Raw genomic sequence first — 14,006 nt, forward strand, 5'->3', positions numbered from 1 at the left:
GCCTCCTAAATCAGAGCAGCCGATGCCAACATCTGCAGGTTCTCAGCGACTGTTAAAACATCGGCTGAAATATCCTAATAACAATTACGCTGTTAGAGAGGTATAAAAAAAAGTATATATGTGGAGCCATCCTCGGCTGCCCTGCCGCAGTGACACTTTGAAAATAAGCAGATGAAACAAAAATTAAACAAATCCAGAAGGAGGGAAATAATCGTAAACAGGCTGCTTGGTACTAAAAGATGAAAAATGTGTAGTTTATATAAACACCTTAGGGAAATTTTATCCATGCCAATTAAGGAGTGAGAGAGTGAGGAGGACAGAGGCACAAAGAAGCTTCTCATCTATTAACCTTTTTGTTTTACTTTTCTTTTATTTGGATTCTGAATCTTTTGTTTTCCAAACTACTTATTAAAGGCAGAACTGTAAATCTATTTTATGAACAAAATAATGCGACTCTCTTTTATTTTATATCTATACATTTAGCAGTATTTTACCTCTGCAGGCTTTTTTTCCTATTAAACTGTAGCATCTTTCTTTCACTGTAAATAATGCATAATTAGCAGGTTTCAGGTAATTATGCTAATTGTTTTACGATTTAGGCTTAAGACCTAAAGAGATGTGATTTCCAAAAAAAAAACATTTAACTCATGTAATAATGTACATTTAACCTACTTATTAACATAAACAAGTTAAATATAACTATGTTAACTTAAGATGGTGTTTTTTTGGCTTTGCATGCTTTTATGGAATAGAACACCTACAGTATACAGTAAACGTCATATAGGTTATTGACTGTTTTCAAACCAAACCCTGTTAATTTACACTCTTCTATGACAGAAAAGCTGGTGGTGGATACCCCACTAGAGCGCTTCGATCTTAATTCCCTGAAGAAACCACTATAAGAAGGTTTGAAGGTCTGAAGGGTGAATGTCTGAGAAAATGTTGATGGAAAAAATGAACGACCTAACTACAGTGCCTTGCAAAGTAATGATACTTTTTGACCTTTTTTTTACATGTTGTAATGCTACAGTCACAAACTTAAAAGTTTATTGAGATTTTTTGTGATAGAGCAACACAAAGTAGCGCATGGTTGTGAAGCAGAAGGAAAATGTTACATGGTTTTCAATTTTTTTCAAAATAAAAATCTACAAGTATAAAGCCACCAATACCCCTAAATACAACCCTGTCCAACCAATTACTTTAAGAAATCAACTAGTTAGTAAACAGAGTCCAACTGTGGGTAATTCAATCTCAGTATAAATATGGCAATCCACCTAAATTTATGGTCATGGAGAGCATTAATCAAGCAGCTAAGAGATGCATGGTAACTCTGGAGGAGATGCAGAGATCATCAACTCACGTGGGAGAAATTGCCAACTGGAAAACTATTACTAATGCACTTGTCTTAAAGAAAGAGTTGCAAGAAGAAAGCAATTGCTGAAATAAAGCAAAACAAATTCCCTTCTGCAGTTTAAAAAAACACACTGTGCTTTCTGAAAAATGGTGGTGGCAGCATCATGCTATGGGGATGTTTTCCTTCAGCAGCAGCTGGTCATAGGTAAAGGGATGACTGATGGGGCTAAATATAGGACCATCCTCAAAGAAAACGTGTTAGAGGCCTGAGACTGAGGCAGAGGTTTATAAACCTAAACATACAGCCAGAGCTACAATGGAGTGGTGTAGATCAAAACAGATTTATGTGTCAGGATCGCATAGATCTGAATCCAATTGGGAATCTATGGCAAAACTTGAAAACTGTCGTACACAGATACTCAATTTCTAGATGTGCAAAGTTGAGTCATAATCCGAAAGAAGTGAAGCTGTAATCAGGAGACAAAATGTGTAAAAAATACATATTTGCATTTATGCAATATTTTGTGTTGGTCTATCATAAAATCTCCTCTACAAAATGTTTGCACTTTGTGTTTTTTATGTGATAAATTCAGAAAACACTCAAGGGGCAATAGTTCTGTGAGGCACTGTAAGACCTAGTATGAAAAACCTGGGGCTATTTAAGACTTTTCAAAGCATAAAATTAAGATTGATAAATTTAGATTTAGAACTTTTTAAGACACTGCAGAAACCCTACATGCTAAAGCACCTTGAACCAAGACTGCAGATCTTCTTTCCGTTTGTGTGTGTATATACAGATTTATATATAGATGTATGTACGTATGTATGTATATATATACATATATATATATATATATATATATATATATATATATATATATATATATATATATATATATATATATATACATACAGTATATATGTCTTAAGTCATAGCCCTGTAAATGTTTGTGGCTTTACTGTAGGCCTGTGCGTAGGTGGGCAAGGAAGAGCTGCAGTGTACCTGCATGCAGTGGTAATGGGTGCTTTTTCCGTTGAGGTGGCAGCCATGGTAGTAGACGCTGCAGTCATCCAGAGGGCTGAAGCGCATGAAGCCATGCTGCAGGGAGTTGTCCCTCTTCTTGTGCATGTTGTAGTGCCTGATTACATCTTGCTTACTGGTAAACCTCTGCAAAAGGGTAAGGGGAAAGGAAGAGGGGGAGGATGTACAGCAACAGGTTGGCATTTATTTAAACCAGCCACAGAATCAGCAACAAGTCACTTTAGCTCTGTGAAGGCAGCAGCTGCAACATGCAGGAGGCAGTTGGTAGTCGGGGAGGGATGTGCTCGCTGCAAGGGAAGAGGATCAGGATTTCTTTAAAGATGACAGCCTCTGTGGTTATTGATTTACTCTGCAAAATGAGCCCTGAAGGCTCTTGGAAAGCACAAAATATCCTCTAACTAGCATTTCTCTCTATGTTTTTCCTTTTCGCCTTCAAACAAACTGCATTTTTATTTTTAAATTAAGATGAATCAATTGACATGCAAGATCACAGTTTTTGTGTTGTTTTTTTTATTTTTTTGCACTACAAAAAATGATGTTCTATGCAGACAGTTTTCCAGACGTGCACAGGGGAAAAACAGCAGACAACAGAAACAAACAAACAAGTGAACCAAAGAAAAAAAAACATTTTCCCTTTCAGTTCACTCAGATATGATTCCATTTTTAATTAAAGCACCAATGCTTGCCTTTTTCTTTTTTCTTTTGGTGCAGGTTTCAACTGTAATGATGGATGAATATGCTAAGGGACTTGCCCTCTAAAATTACAAATATATAAATAAAAATCCTTCTCACATCCAGTAGTCAGGAAAGGGGAAACAGAATGGAAAAAAAGAATCACTCCACAGAGACTTGGAGGAACCAAATCTGCTATAATTGGGTATAAGCTGATGCTAAAGAAACTGTAACATGAGAAGCTTAAATCAATGAGACAGTTCTGTCTTTTATCCATATCTATCTGCAGTTGAGGGGGGAAAACAACAGAACTATACTAAAACGAAACTAATTGCTGCACAAAGTAGGGTAATTGCTTTGTGTCATGTGTTCCTCTTAAAAACCTAAGATCTCACACAGCTGTTCATTTATCACTCATGGACTCTTTCCCACTGTATCTTTCTGAGATGTCTGACTGTCACAGCGCAAGCTTCAGTAAGAGTTTTAAACTAACCAATAAATGCTCCATCATTTGTTTAATTTCAGTTTTTTAGCTCAAAAATCCAGATTTTAGCTCTGCATATGTGCTTTTTTCTGCTTTGCAGTGATGGATGATGACCAGAAGACGAGCTGTTGGGGTACATTCGATCTGTCAAGCCATCCAAAATAGGCCATAGAGAGAGCTGACTGGGAAAAAGATCTCATTTTCAGTAGAGTGGTGATGAAGGTTGGGAGCTACTTGCAACATTTATTTTAGGATTCCCACTAGTGTGGCAAGATGCACACACTTGCTCATGTACAAGCCCATGAAAGGAGAATGCTAGGACTCAGCCAATCGCCCGCAGGCTGGCAGTGGGATAATATTCCAGGAGTGTGTGTCATGTAACATTTCATGAGTTATCGCTCTGAAAAAGGGGCTGCTCATCACACCGTGTCTGTCCCTTTCTTTTCTGTGTATTGACATCCAGAGAGCTGGCTTCCAGAGCATATCTGTGTTTCCATGAAGCACTAAAATAACAGAGAAATGCGGAGCTGACCGTGGAAATCGCTGTGATAACCTGAACTAACTCTCTAAATAACGACAAGATGATTTTCCTTTGTGTTCTCCAAGAATGTGTCTTGTCAGACTGCTGAGGGGAAATTCATGCAGAAAATGAAAGCTTAGCTCTGTGATGCTTCTCGCGACATAAACAATATTTATCCAGGGGTAATCTCCTTAGATCGGGAGCAGACAGAAGATTACAGCTAAAGATGGCTCCATTTAGAAACAAAATTAGGAAAAAAAGAGAACTCAATACCCAGCTCTAGCTGTTCAGATTTTTGTTTTTCACCTTTGACAAATCTGCCCGTGTTTTTCTCTCTCTGGACATATGTTACAGCATAAACAAGGTGTGTTTTATGATCTGCTTTGTGTTTCCCCCCCATCCTATACATGACATGCTGTGGAACCAGGAAAAGATTAGAAATATAAGATTGGATTACAAGTAGAGGAAGGGTATTAAAACAACACAGTAAGCAGATAAAAAAATGATATTTTAGCCTTATTAGAACAGCTCTGCCCGTGAATGACTGAAAAGTGGACAGATGTAAATAACCACAGCTTGTTCAGCAGGCCTTAGACCAACAAGTCTTTCATCTGTGTAAACTTTGGCTGGGTGTGACTGAAAAAAAAAAAGACACATCATCCTATTTGTCTATCCTTGAAGCGCCACATCCCATTTTGGGTCCTTTAGACCTTTAGCTTTAAATCATCTGTGCTGTCTTAAAATAAACCATGCCATTTATTGCTCCGTGCCAGGTTTTAAACCAATAAGGGTGGCCTTTTCAAATTTGCACATAGGTCATGCTCATAAAAAGTGATAAAGTACTCACGCTCACCTGGTAGTTACACTCAGGGTCCATGCAGTGGTAATGCTCTCTGTACTGGTAGGCACAATGCACATGTCCACAGTGCTGACTTCCAGAGAACCTGAAAACACAGGACATATCAAACTGCATTAATAATGAAATGCTGCCATCTTTGTCTTGTTTTAATTGGTCTCGGTTGTCCAAATTGCTGCCTGGTCCAGGTAAATCTGAACCTAGGCATCAGTACAAGATTGTCATTGTATGTTAACCTAATACCACTGTATGACTGTATTACACATGAAGATTTAAAACCAAATTCTACAATATGATCTTCTAATTGCCATTTATTTAAAGCAGCATGCCAACCAGCTTGTAGTCTGCCAACTGTAGTTTCGAAAATAAGATGGATGGATGGGGGGTATCTTTCAATTTCCACAACACTAATGTCCATGATTTGTGTATCTGGACATATTTCAAACAGCTGAATTTCAGTAGATTTGACAGAAACTTAGCAGCCTTCTTTTAGCCAGGTAACCAATAGTGACCAGCAGCGTGTGGGGGAGGGGAATTGCTGCATTGCTTTACATCCCGCCAGAGAAAACAGTAAGAGTAACACAACACTGCCCATCTCTTGCCTGTTGCTGGCTACGCTTTTCGTACACATACGAGAAAGATGGATTCTATTGTTTGGAAATATTTCCAATCCTGTTGTAAGAGCCACCCATCACTCTTACTGGCTGCTGGGCCGGACTTTAGCACAGACTTAAAAGGGCAGTGGCCTGGAGACCCAAGGTTTTTGAGGGCCCCAAATAGGTTTTAATAAATGGATGCTTTTCAAACACTGTAAATAATACGTTTCCGCGTAATACTTATAATTTAATATCACTGCGATGTGTTTTAATCCAGCAAATATTTGGAAACAATGATGTCTCTGCCTCTAACCTAACCTATCTCACCTCGACCTCAAGCACAACAGATATGACAACAACAAGCTTAAAGGGCATGCTCAACACCTTCTTCTTTGTTTTTGGTTTGACTGTGTTTCATCACCTTTATGTTCCATCACTACCAACTGGCATAATTATTATGCATTATAAATTATGGATTAAGATGTTTCTCAAATTTTGGCGAATTTACAAAGACGAAGATAGAACAGAGCCTGAAAAAGGTGGAAGTTGCTGAGTACTCAACTATCAGTCTTTTGCATGTGAAACATGCGAGGGTATCCTTTGTCTGTTGTTTGTGTAACTACATAAAGAAAATATTCTAAGCACTACTAAATTGCTGCTAAACTTAGTGGGTGTTTATTGTTTGCTTAGTTTATCAAAATAACTTTAACAAAATAGTTACAGATGACAATATTACAACCCATATTTATTCTGTAATACTATGTTTGCAGCAGGATCAATAAGTGTTTTAATAAAACTTGAAATAAAAGTAATTGCATCATGTTAAACATGCCTACTTTGGGGAGAAAAATGTATCAAATGTGGCAACACAGGGAGATGCGAGTCACAAATGATCAACAGCAAATCAAGAACAATTTGTTGATAAATCATTAAAAATACCAAAAACTGGAGAAAACAACATAGGTGATTGAGTTCTCAGAGGTAATATGCTCATCTTCACATGTCACCTTCAAAGTAACTCAGCTCACACCTTCAAACCGGCTGCTGCTTTCCGCACCCTGCCACAAATTACCCGTCTGTCACACCAATTTCAACCAAATTATCTTCATTTATTTCCAATGGTGCCGCAAGAGACACTTATTACTCTAAAACCTTTTTTTCTCTTTGCAGCCACTCACACATTAGGAACTCTGATTTTTCATATTGCTGTGAAAAGTCCTTGTCAAAGTAATTCCTTTCAGGTAAACAACGGTTTGGCCCTGTAAGGTAAAGGTTCAGGTTCTCTATGTTTCCTCTCTTGAAATGAGGCAAAAAAAAAAATGTATTATAGTAAAAAAAACCACAGCCTTTATCTGTTGGGCAGACACTTTTATGCTGGTGATTATAAGCCTGACAATGATGACTGTTAAAATCCTCCAATTACCAGAGAAAACACACAAATAAACATTTGCTCTGCTGCTGCCAAGGACTCCATCTGCCGTAGTGCCTCAGAGAGAGGGGGAAAAAGGGGGCTGAGTAATATTTTTTCCATCTCTCTTCCTGTTTCTTTTTCCTTGTTAGGATTATCCCAGAGCTGCATTTACAGATCACTTTGCTGAGTTCATTAAGTTAATTGAACAGCATATTCAGCACTGTTTTTAAGTTGACAGTGTGGATGTTTGTGCCTTTTTAAACAAAGCAGATGCTAGGAGGCCCACAGCAGAATTACATTTGGAAGTCACTATATTTGTTCCTATCTTTAATAAAGCATTTACTCCTGCTTTTTTAAAGTAATGGCATCGAGCTAATAAAAAACAAAATTTCAGCTTTTCATAAAATTCAAATTTCAAAAGATTTTTGTGCTGAAATGTTATGTTATGGCCTATACAACATTGCTGATGTGACAGTAGTCCTACAGATGGTAGGAACCTACAAAAGGTCATTGCTATAGAAGCTGGCTGTTCACATAGTGTTGTATCCAAACATAATAATGAAAAGTTAGAATGCAAGGAAAACGTATGGAGAAGAAAACCTTATTTTTATTGGTCTTATGCCATATTCTTATTTTGAAAATTTAATTTTGTGTTTTCATTAGCTGTAAACTTTAACTGTCAAAATACCAAAATGCTTGAAAAATATCACTGTGTTATGGATCTATATGTGTTTCAAAAATTATTAATCAAAAATAAATCACATTTTCCATGATATTCTGATTTATGAATATGCACTCTATATGTGTAAAACAGCTGCATTTATCAAACTTTTTTGTGAGAATGTTTGGCTGTCTTAGGGTCTCCAGGCCTGCTGGATTCTGAAAATCTGCCTATACCTTAGGCCAGCCTTGTTTATAAGTGTGGAAAATATGACAGCACAAGGTCTGACGGCTCTTTTAACAAGGTCTGACCAGACCGCAGAAAGGAGCCAACATATGTCCCATCTATAAAGGAAGTCTGTACCTTTCTATCACATAGATATACATGCACATCCACAATGATTAACACATGAAGCCCCCCACCTTTCCCCTCTGAGACTACAGTCCACCCCTCTGCTCATTGCCCAGCTGTATCACTTTGCCTCTGGACAATTCCCACTTGTCGCGTCAGGGGGCCTAATGGGCCTCTCCTATTCAGCAGCAGATTAAATATTAATATCGCCACGATACAGAGATTGCAGAGCATCTCCAGTTACAATAGAGTTACACAGATCAAAGTGGTGAGGCAACGGTGGATGCATGAAAGCATTTAAAGAGCAGAAGCTGCGCCTGAACGCTATCAAGGAACATCTTTACGAGCTGAACTCAAGTGCGTTGAGAAGCTTTTTCCCATGTTTTGAAGGGATTGGATAAAAATATATTTACAAAGCCAGTTTTTTTGTCATATTCTGCACTCATTATGTGTGGCTCTAAAAAGACCCTCCTCCCCTGCCTCTACCTCCCATCTTGCTGCTACATTTGCCCTTTTTATGAGCCCTCCTTTTCCATTTTTCCCCTCCCTCCTCTTTTTTCCTTTCTCTTTTTTTTTCTCAAGCCCAATACGGAAATTGAAACTGTATCTGGGCTTATCTGAAACCTCCCCGTGCATCAACTGCCGAGATGTTTAGACAAATTTTATGCATTATGCAGCGCAAATATCAAAACAGTTCTTGGCAGTGCCAGCAGAAGCCTCATTAAAAATTCCTTAATTAAATCTTCTTGCAAAATGTAATCAGTCCAAGGAAGGGGTTTCGTGTGTGTGCGTGCGAATGAGTGTGCAGAAGAGGATGTGCACGTGTGTTTCTGTCAGTGCCAAGGCTTTGATTTGTGCCCTTCATGTTATGGCTTGGAGAAGTAATCATTAACGCCAAAGCCACTTTAGCTTTTCAAATGCCTTTTTTTCCCTTTTTAAATAGAATGAACAGACAGTGATGATCACTTTTTTAGTCGTGATAAAGTCAAATGGATTTCATTGTTCTGTGTCCACTGAAATATAAGATATATTGCCTCCTCTGATGTTTAGGGTCTTTTGTTTGAATTATTGTAGTGTTGGTCATTTTTTATTTATGCAGTTTTTGTTGTTTCAATGCCAACTCTTTTGGGGTGTGTTGTACCGACTATCCATCAAATTATACCAGCTAGAGAGATATTTCCCTCTAGCTCCTTCAACCAATGATGTTTTAAAGTAATTTTCTATAATTGGCTCATAGTGTACTATAAGAAAATGTAGCTATCTTACTTTAGCACATAATATCTAAGAGAAGGAGGTCAATCATAATTATTTAGATCAAAATATTGTATAATTCTCAACAAGCCGGATCACAGGTCTAAAGCACGATCAACCGAAATAGAGTGTACCATAAAGATTTCAGTAAATATTATACAGTTAAACAAATTATACATATTATATTATGCATTTTGTATATCTATCTCTATAACTAATAAAAATGCCTGATCACGAACAGGCATTAAACAAGTAAACAGGGCGTTTACTTGTAAAGCGGCTTTACAAGAAAAATATGGAACAATGGTAAAAAAAAGACAATTAAAAATAAATAAATCTCTAAATGACTGATAGTAAAAATCGAACATAATCTTACATAAAAACAAAGAAATGTTCCCAACTTAATTAAAATAAATAACTTAGACATGATAAAAATGAACTGAACAGATAATTGTTTAGCTGTTTACCTCTAACTGGGACTGGAACCAAAACATTGACTTTTGTTTGACCTATCCAGACATTGATATTACTTACACAGTGATTCAGTAATTGTACAGGTCATGTGGTGACAGAAAAGTATAAAGTCATTAGTCATATGTATGGTAAGAGATATTATGTACCCCATAATCTAAGATAGTGGGAGCAAATAGATACTAAATAACAGTGGCCCAAGAAGGGAGCCCTGAGGAACCCCACACATGATCTTTGATCTATGAATTAGTATGTCATGATCAACTGTGTCAAACATGGCACTGAGATCCATTAAAACAAAGAAAAAGAAACAATGATCTATGTTCATGGGTACAAAATGTGGATATGAATAGGCCTGGAGCCAAGTGACAGTTTTTATATGAATAACACCCTGGGGAAGCCCCTCCTTCTGCACCCAATATTTTCTTTTATCATATCATGATTAGTGTTACAAACCAAGCAAATTTTGTTTTAAAGAACCTACAGTCAATGTAGACTAATTCAGCTAAGGTTTGACTGGTCATTTTCACACTAAGGTGGTCCTAATCCTGAAAAAGATCATGCTGCCCTTATCAAACAATGTCCTGTGTGGTAAGCCATTTCGGCAATAATAATTGCTATAAATGACTCACATTTTTGATTAAGAAAATATGTTAAGATCTTAAAAGAAACCCTGCATAGTTTTCAAATTTTTATCTTCACTACAAATAATAAATAATACATGTATGTTATGCAAATGTTTGTACATCACAGTCTAATTCTCTCTTTTGCTGGTTTTCTTTCCATTTCCTCTCAGCATTTAACTGCACTTTTATAAGGCTTCCTATAGATCATTTTCCTACTAGTGTAATTACTTGGAAGATCAAAGTGCTGCATCAGTTGATTTCAAAAAGATCTCTTTATGTTTTGAGCAAATTTCTATCAATTTTTGCACAAAGAGGGATTTGCATACCTGGCAATATATTTCTGGTAGAGGTTGACGTCGTCAGTGGCGGGTTTATCAGGCGGCAGACCATTTCTAATGCAAGAGCAAACACAAAAACAGACAGGATTAATAGTGAGGTAGGCCTGTCGGTTGTTAATAAGAAGGAACTGACACAATATTTACTTACAAGCCACTCCCAAACACTGCACTATCAATATGTATTTTCTTGTGGCATAACCGCATTTTCAGGCATGGAATGAATCAAGGATAGATTGTGCACACTTTGACGCAATGCACTGACTCCCAACCAATCAAAGTCCAAATTACAGGAGCAAAAGGACATTAATCTTTTATTGTGGGGACGCAATGCAAAATTGGATAACAGGGACATTAAAAAAAGATCTAAAAAAAAGTCTTTCCTGATAATCTCCAGAGACCTTGGCTCTAATGTGGATGTCAAGTTTGCTGCAATCAGCCTGGAATCACTTTAAACAAAGATGTAAGACAACTCTAGAAGCGGATATATATAGTGTTAAGTTTCAACTCAAACAAATTCATTTCAAGGCAGGAAATAAAGAGGAATTCATCACATTACAGAGGCACGCAGGGGAATGGTGTTTTCCCTTTGTCACCTGTGTTGTGATTTCTTTCATAAAGCTGGCAGCAGAATACAAAACCCTAATAGAGATTTGGTTGTGTTTGCTCCAGCTCAGCAAGTGGCATTTAGCTCAATGTGAGCGGCTCCACACAGGGGATGACCTGAGGTTAATCTGGCCCAGAGGGGAGGATACATTGCCAAACATTTTACCCAGCGCTCCTTCTCCTTCTCGTGTACTACAAGCAGCAGACTGGGTCAGTTAGCCAGCACTGCCGCTTCACAGAGCCCCCAACCTGGCAAAGGCCAAAGCTTAAGGGAGAGGTGCCTGAGGGCTCTTAAACAGTGTCTTTGATAGGTCCTGGCTGAGTAGAGACGGGGTCACAACCAATCAAACGGACTCTGGAAGTTCCTTCCTACTGCTAATGCACACAACTGTAGGTGAGCTCCCCAAACCCCTCGTTTGCTTCCTTTAAAGTGCCCTCATCAGGCAGCGATGAGCCGGCCCCTGCGACTCACCGGGAGGTTAGCCATGGCTCCGAAGTAATTAAAGAGAGAGTTGTTACACCCTAGCCAAACGAAAGAAGTCAGTCACTTTGCGATGACTGTGCTAAATCAGTCTCCATGGAGTGCTACGGCGAGTAAACACTTCATGCACCTTTGCAGCTCATAATGTTGTGGATATATTGGGCGTTATGCACTGTTTCACACTACGGAGGTAGCAATTACCTTTGCGTTTGGCTAACTGACTCACAGAAACAGTTCAAGTGTATGTGAGCTTCACATTAGCTCTGAGGGGTCTCCACTCAGAGAGCACTGGTGCAAAGAAAACAGAAATTTGTGTTTGGAATTGTTCAATTATGGTAGTCAACTTAAAAAAGAAGGATTTGTTGTGTAATTAGTGTTTAGTTTAGATGCAGTAACTAAAACAGAATGTTAAAATGTATTTTTTGAAGAGAGGCACCTACATAGACGAAGGGAATCAACAAGCATTATTTCATCTCCTTTTTTTTTTTATCAAAAAGGTCCTAAATTATGACTCTTTGTAAAATCGTTGATAAAGGGAACATAATGTTGTATTTATAATTTTGTTGGTGCGTTTTTTTTTTTTTTATCCAAATACTTCAAAACCAACTAAATGGACATCTACATGCAGTGACAGGTAGATAACAGGGCAAAGGAGTGAGGTTTATGGTGCATATAGTGTCATTGTGTTCCAGTCAGCAATGTTACAACTTTTTTTTGTTTTCTTGTTCCTCAATTTCTTGATAAACCACATATCTATTTAGATACAGCCTGTCCAAACTTGACCTACACAGAATCTTAGCTGGTTTTTTTTCATGACTTTGTCAGCATTGTAAATGTTTCAGACGTCTAGGATGCAAACTCAGATCCTGTCTACACTCATAGAGATATTCTACAAACAGATTGTCTGCTGCATTTGAATGTGTAGGTAATGTTTTTTAGTGAGAGAAGCAGAGATTTAAAAATAAATCTATTTGTAGTGTATAGGCAGGATATGCAGGGGGCTACTTTGCTCGTGCCTGCTATCATTTTGTAAGCTAGAAAGAAAAACAACACATCGCTCTTGATTGTTCTGCCTCCATGAAACTTAAAATGTAAAATAAAGAAATTTAAGACTGAGAGGAAAGGGCAAGTGGTCTTAAAGAAAGCTATTTTAATTGTTTTAAGGGAAACTTCAACAACTGAACTAGCTTAGTGCTTAGTGCTAAGCTAGTGTATCTGTGGGATCAGTATGATTACAAATTCAATTAAATTTTGAAATATCTGTTCTGGTTGGATTTTGAACAAAAAACAATGACGAGATGGTTTTTGGTATCACATGATAATGCAAATGAACACACTTACTTCACTGATGACACAGTGCCTGTGGTTATGGAGTCAGTCTTCGAAAAGCTGGACTTTATATAATCAGCTGCGTTGAAGTTTAAGTGTCCTGCCTGGTCCATTGTAAGCCCTGGAACAATGCTGGCTCCGGCTGTGCCAACAGCGGGGACCCCAGGAGCCCCATGGTTTCCTGGTGCCGTAGCCAGTACGTTAGGGATAAGAGAACTTTCTGGATTTCCTGGTATTAGCTTCTGAATTGTTCGGATGTCATACTTGGAAGGGCGACCCACTTTGCCAGTCTTAAAGGCGATAGCGCCACCCATGTCGGGGTTGCCCTCACCAGGTTTGAACAGGTGCAGAAACTTGACGTTTTCCAGGTCGTACTTGGACGGTCGCTTGTAAGCATTGCCATTCTGCTGCTGCAAACTCTCACCCATCTTTAGCTTCTGAATAAAGAAATCGTATTTGGAGGCTCGGGAGGCCATGTTCTGCACGTTGGAGGAATTGTGTGGATGAGAATTACCCAACTGAGGTGCTACCGACTGTTTATGATCCAGGCTGGAGGAGTAGATCTGTCCCTCAGCACCCGGTAGGCAACTGGCACTCTGGAGCATCGTAGTGCTCTTCTCTTGGGCCAGTTTAGAGTTGAGGTCATCCGGTTTGGGTGGGGAAGCATGCATGGGCCAAGAGAGGGCTTCACCAGCTTTTAGCTTGCGGATGTATTCTTCGTACTTGGAGAAACGAGGGCTACGTGAGTCCTCTGCATTGCTGAGGGTCGAGGAGTCTGAGGTAGCAGCTTTGAGACTGTCAAAGCTGATCTTCTTGGTCACCTCATCCCTTACCTGCTGGTCATCATAACCAAACATTCCAAGAAACTTATTCATGGTGTTGACAGCATAATCCCGCAAGGCTGAAGCTTCTCCTGCACAAAGAAAATAAAGAGACGTCACATACATTGTTCAATACCCTA

At 38.5% G+C, this 14,006-nt stretch overlaps 1 protein-coding gene across 5 annotated transcripts in view; it reads right to left on the reverse strand.

Annotated features, from left to right (window-relative positions):
- casz1 (castor zinc finger 1) overlaps positions 1 to 14,006 on the reverse strand; it is a 97,992-nt gene that overhangs the window by 23,190 nt on the left and 60,796 nt on the right. For 3 of the 5 annotated variants that reach the window (XM_047367965.1, XM_047367973.1, XM_047367950.1), the window contains exons 3-6: positions 13,058 to 13,958; positions 10,621 to 10,686; positions 4,919 to 5,015; positions 2,357 to 2,521 (exon numbers count right to left, since the gene is read on the reverse strand). In XM_047367965.1, the coding sequence (XP_047223921.1) occupies positions 2,357 to 2,521; positions 4,919 to 5,015; positions 10,621 to 10,686; positions 13,058 to 13,958 (1,229 nt within the window). The remainder of the gene's footprint in view (positions 1 to 2,356; positions 2,522 to 4,918; positions 5,016 to 10,620; positions 10,687 to 13,057; positions 13,959 to 14,006) is intronic. The other 2 variants (XM_047367978.1, XM_047367960.1) reach the window with 1 other exon arrangement.

This window comes from Girardinichthys multiradiatus, chromosome 1, assembly GCF_021462225.1.
Source record: "Girardinichthys multiradiatus isolate DD_20200921_A chromosome 1, DD_fGirMul_XY1, whole genome shotgun sequence".
NCBI lineage: Eukaryota > Metazoa > Chordata > Actinopteri > Cyprinodontiformes > Goodeidae > Girardinichthys > Girardinichthys multiradiatus.